The 6,000-nt window shown below is 38.4% G+C and overlaps 1 protein-coding gene across 1 annotated transcript in view; it reads right to left on the bottom strand.

Moving 5' to 3' along the window:
- Window positions 1–6,000, bottom strand: part of LOC110467437 (epidermal growth factor-like protein 8) — a 44,065-nt gene extending 38,065 nt beyond the window's left edge. The window contains exon 1 of the mRNA XM_021524604.1: window positions 5,577–6,000. Within this exon, the coding sequence (XP_021380279.1) occupies window positions 5,577–5,656 (80 nt within the window). The 5' untranslated portion in view covers window positions 5,657–6,000. The remainder of the gene's footprint in view (window positions 1–5,576) is intronic.

Here is a 6,000-nt window from a genome sequence, read left to right on the forward strand (position 1 = left end):
CATTGTGACGTTTAGATGACAAGTATGGCGTGTACTCTGTCACCTTCATCAGACAAATGACTGATAAATTATCATCTCTATAAAAATCATGTTTCAGACACAGATCTTTGTTGATGTGGGCAGGTGGAAACTCCTTCCCATTATTTGATGCAGTGTAGGCTGAACGGTTAATTAATGGTGACCCAAATCTGTCTCAAGATGATGTCATACTTATATTTGATAAGGTACAAAAGTACCTTTTAGAGTCGGTTTGATTCTAGGTGCTGGCTGGGATCTTTTCATGCCCTGTTCATTATGAATTCCTTTCTTTTATCATACCTACATATGATCTTTGGTTCATCACATAAAATGGTCAGTATTCTTACAAACTGTTAATTTAAACAATGTATATGTATTAACTAACTGTATGTTGAAGTACTAATGTAATTACATTTCAAGGGAGATGGCTGTACACAAGAGTTAACATCTTGTTGTCAGATCATATTCCTATTTACCTGTTAACTTCTTATTATATATGAGGAATGAAATAAAATAGTGTTTAAACTGGTCATTTGTCTGATTTGTCTTATTGGTTGTGTAACAAGAAACTTTTCATAATCCATAATTTATCTCTATGTTTTGAGGAATAAATATCCTTAACGCAGGAATAATCAAAATCTTCAATTTTAATGCTGGCATTCATATAAATGTACTTTTGAAGTCTAACTTGAGAATTATTTCCGCCGTAATTTCGAACTGTTTATATAGCTAACATATATATCTACCTCGGATAACTATCAAGCAAAATATTCAAAAATGCGATGTCATCATTTTGCGAGACACAGTTGACAGATTATTGCTTTATGGGCAAACTTTAAGATGCTATAGAATGGGAAAAGGGGGGGGGGGGGGGGGGGGAACTTTGAATGATGTAAACCCCGTGTATTGTATGCTTACAACACCACTTATACAGATCACGAGGATTATCCAGGGGCACTTACAACAGCGGATGTTTTTAAGAAACCTAGAGACAGTTCTAATAGCTGGCCATTACGGTAAAGATTTGACACGCGAATAAGTACGATTATGACATGCTCCCCGTTGTTTTCCATCGTGTAAATGTACGAATGCTGAACGTAGATCAAGCCATGGTGGGAACAGTCCCGGCTATAATTGAAAACGCCGCGTCCATTTATTGAATACATGCACACTACTTCATTAAAGAATTACTGTTTATTTGCATGCAGATGACCTTAAAACTTGCACAAGATGGCCACGAGTTATTTTCATTTACAAAGAAACCAAGCGACACATTAAAGGATCTCATCAATGTGAGAGGAACCACGCGGTGGTTTCTAAAAAAAAAAACATGTTAAATACACAAGACATTTTATTTAAAATGGTTTTATCGTGTCTACAAAATGTTGAGAATATTTAAACAACTTGAGTAATATTTCTTCCATTCTAATTCTTTTGAGTATTTATATAAATAAAAAAGCGATTTACACAAAATGAGGTCAGCTCTAGTTAGATATATTTATTTGGTATAAAATTGCATCAATACATAAAAGTACGTTACGTAATAATGTTTTACCAGGAAATCCACAGCGAAGGCAAACTCTCACAAAAAATTACCAAAAAACGAAAGCAACTACAAAACTGTCGATCCTTATCTTTTAGTTGAAAGATATATCCTATCTGATTTAATCAGCTAACCGATCCCCGATATCGTTTCCTGTATGTATACTATAGGAGAGACAAAGATCATGGTACAGGCTATTACAGACTACTGTGGTAACTACATATGCTAAAGGGGAGGCAGGAATCATGCTATCATCCCCTGTGATAGAGGCACATATCGTGGTACAGGCTACAGTCAACTGTGATTGCTACATATACTACAGGGGAGGCAGGGATCAGGCTGCACTCCCCTGTGATAGGTTGCTTAAGGAGAGGCAAAGCTCATGGGACAGTCTACTGTGTTAACTACATATACTAAAGGGGAGGCAGTGATCAGGCTACAATCCCCTGAGATAGCTTACTAGAGGGGAAGCAAAGATCGTGGTACAGGCTACAGTCAACTGTGGTAACTACATATGCTAAAGGGGAGGCAGGGATCAGGCTACAATCCCCCGAGATAGCTTACTAGAGGGGACGCAAAGATCGTGGTACAGGCTACAGTCAACTGTGGTAACTACACATGCTAAAGGGGAGGCAGGGATCATGTTGCAATCCCCTGTGATAGGTTGCTTTAGGAGAGGCAAAGCTCACGGTACAGTCTACTGTGTTAACTACATATGCTAAAGGGGAGGCAGGAATCATGCTATCATCCCCTGTGATAGAGGCACATATCGTGGTACAGGCTACAGTCAACTGTGATTGCTACATATACTACAGGGGAGGCAGGGACCAGGCTACACTCCCCTGTGATAGGTTGCTTAAGGAGAGGCAAAGCTCATGGGACAGTCTACTGTGTTAACTACATATACTAAAGGGGAGGCAGTGATCAGGCTACAATCCCCTGAGATAGCTTACTAGAGGGGAAGCAAAGATCGTGGTACAGGCTACAGTCAAGGATCAGGCTACACTCCCCTGTGATAGGTTGCTTAAGGAGAGACAAAGCTCATGGGACAGTCTACTGTGTTAACTAAATATACTAAAGGGGAGGCAGTGATCAGGGTACAATCCCCTGAGATAGCTTACTAGAGGGGAAGCAAAGATCGGGGTACAGGGTACAATCAACTGTGGTAACTACATATGTTAAAGGGGAGGCAGGGATCGTGTTGCAATCCCCTGTGATAGCTTGCTTTAGGAGAGGCAAAGCGCACGGTACAGTCTACTGTGTTAACTAAATATACTAAAGGGGAGGCAGTGATCAGGGTACAATCCCCTGAGATAGCTTACGAGAGGGGAAGCAAAGATCGTAGTACAGGGTGCAGCCAAGGACCAGGCTACACTCCCCTGTGATAGGTTTCTTAAGGAGAGACAAAGCTCATTGGACAGTCTACTGTGTTAACTACATATACTAAAGGGGGGGCAGTGATCAGGGTACAATCCCCTGAGATAGCTTACTATAGGGTAAGCAAAGATCGTGTTACAGGCTACAGTCAAGGATCAGGCTACCCTCCCCTGTGATAGGTTGCTTGAGGAGAGGCAAAGCTCACGGTACAGTCTACTGTGTTAACTACATAGGTTAAGGAGGATCGTGCTATTTTCCCATGTGGGAGTTCGAAGGTTTATAATAGTGGTTGCAACTGTACCCACTGGTGTAACCGTTTGATTCTCACCACTACATGAGAACGTCTTTAATTCTTCAGGTTCCATTTCTTTTTCACAGCGTAATTTTTCTGTGATAGGCTGATTGCAGAATCCGTCAACCTCTTTCTAGATAAGAAGAGTTTTAGTGTAATTTGTTTTGAAGATTTAGAATTGACAGATACCAAGGGTTATCATAACAAAAACTGACTTACATAAAGTATAATCAACATGGAACGAACTCGACAGTGTCCCTGTCACTACCTTATTAAGACGGCGAAAACAGATATGCTCCGTAATGAAGGACACATTCATCAACATTCTTATCAGTCGCTAAAAGAGCGGCCATATCTATTTCAATTCTCGCCGGGACAGATTGCTCTCATGCCAAATGTTTATCAAATCATTCCCCGACATCAAAGACACGAGTAATATATCTATATATGATGCTCGTTCATGTACATGTCTCACGAAGTAAGTTACACGGGACAAAATAGGACATTGAACCTGTATTGGATACGGACATATTGAAAATCATTCCCATATTGATTTTCCCATACAGTTCATAACCAAATGTGATTTTACATTGGTGTTTTTGTTTCTTGTAAATATGAATACCGCTTCCCCGAGTTTTAACACATTTTGAAGAGAAATGTATATATATATTTTTTTTATCTTTTGTCCACATTTTAAATTTTGGTTTCACGATCTTTCAACATTTATTGTTGAATGATAAAGACAAGACTGTGTCTGAGCTGACTTTGTGACTCAGGATTAAGAACAAAATGGTAGGACCAACGCCTACAGAGATTTAACATTAGCGTCGGCTCCCGCTTTGAACTTCAATACAAGATAAATACAAAAAGGTATGGGTATAGAAAGCTTAAATCAGGAACAGTTAGTTTCAGAATTCATTTATGACAAATGGGACAATTATGACGTTATAATAATGATGACGTCAACAATCTGTCCATGGCTCATAGCCTATATGAATGCCAACTGAATTTGATAGAGCTATTTAGTGGCGATGCCATAGTAGAATAATTGTAATTGTATGAACAAGATTGCCATGCAGAGTTGAGGAAACAGATGTCCTACGGTTGTTTTAAAATCTAAAGTATTTCCTTTCAAACGACAAACGAGCTCGTTACATTCCACTTTAAGGATAATCACAATCACTCATAGAGTGCTATCCATACCATCTGGTCTAGAATTAGACGTAATTACTAATTAACCATGTGATCACTGTTAGATGTATTGTATGCTTACATCCAATTCATGGCATGCTGCAATACGTAGGCTCCGTGTAGTACTCTCACAATGATTCCTCTCTAACTTAAGGATGTTTCATTTTAGCGTGTGTATTATAGGGTATCGTGTATCTATCAGAATGAATGATGATGATGATGATGACGATGATGATGATGACGATGATGTTAAAACGCCGGTGACCCATTTCATTGATTGGAAGCGAGCTATTATGAGCAATGTCAGATGTAGTATAGGAAATGCTCATCCCTAGAACACTTGGGCTGAAAGTTTCCATGAAGCCTTCCTTTTGTTTTTCGTATTTTATGAGTTCCTGGTGTTATTGACTGCTGACATGTTGAAGCTTTGGTTTGTTTTGTGCCATTTTATTTTCTCAAATTTCGACGGAATTAATTTAGACAATCACCATGAAAATAAAGATTATACATGACAAAGATGATGCTGTTGAGTGCTTAAATTCAGTGGGGATGAACACTCTCGGTTTTGCTTTGCTCCGGGAACAAAGTCGCGAGATGCAAATCTTATTTAACACCGCTAATATTCAACAGTCTTAATAAAATTTCTATCAGAAGAGCAACACACACGTGATGTTTCTAGTTAGTACATTTAGCATAATTCTTCATACCTCAAATAACAAAAAAAATATCCTAAACATTAACTTCAAAGACAATACCATCAGTTGAATCAAAATTGATCATTACGTCATTGAATTTTCTTTTACACGCCACTTCTACATATAATTATAAATACAGCGTCAGAATATACCAGGAGCTGAGGAAGACGATTCGAAAAACATGTACTAGACTAATGGAACATTGTTACCATAGAAATAACACACACGTACAGTGTCAATTATTGAGAAATAATTAGTACTGCAGTATAACACAGAACAGTGATGAATATTACACAGCGAAAGCATGTGCCCCGCGTAGTAGAATATGTAGTCTATATACCTAATGTGCTGACCCTGTGATATTATGCCTATAGTTATATAATTCGCTAATTGATACAAAACATATATTTTATATTATTATGTACCTGTATTATATTGTCTATGGTAAAGTGGTACTTACCCAGGCTTCAGAGTGACTGCCTCCGACACATAGACGATCACAGCCAGGAAACAACACACCGTCCATTGTACGTTTACCATCGTCACTTCGAAATATCCCTCAGACAAACTTTGAGGACCAAATTGATATTGACATTAAATATTACAGATGTATTGTTCATATATATATATAAAAAAAATACACATAAGAAATTCTCCGCTGATGTCCAGTTAGTGCCGCGGATATATATATTATAGTCACAACGAGAAGAAAACTTTAAGTGACTTGTAATTACTGTGTTTTCTATAACTATATTTTGTCATCATGTTTTGCCGTGATTAGACCGACTCGCTTGCAGTAGTTCCGAATGTGTAAGAAGTGTTAAGTGCTTGTAGTGGGTAGCCTAGTGATACTGGCTAGCTACTTGTCAGGCAGGTCCGAGGCT

This window comes from Mizuhopecten yessoensis, unplaced genomic scaffold (assembly GCF_002113885.1).
Source record: "Mizuhopecten yessoensis strain PY_sf001 unplaced genomic scaffold, ASM211388v2 scaffold11173, whole genome shotgun sequence".
Taxonomy (NCBI): domain Eukaryota; kingdom Metazoa; phylum Mollusca; class Bivalvia; order Pectinida; family Pectinidae; genus Mizuhopecten; species Mizuhopecten yessoensis.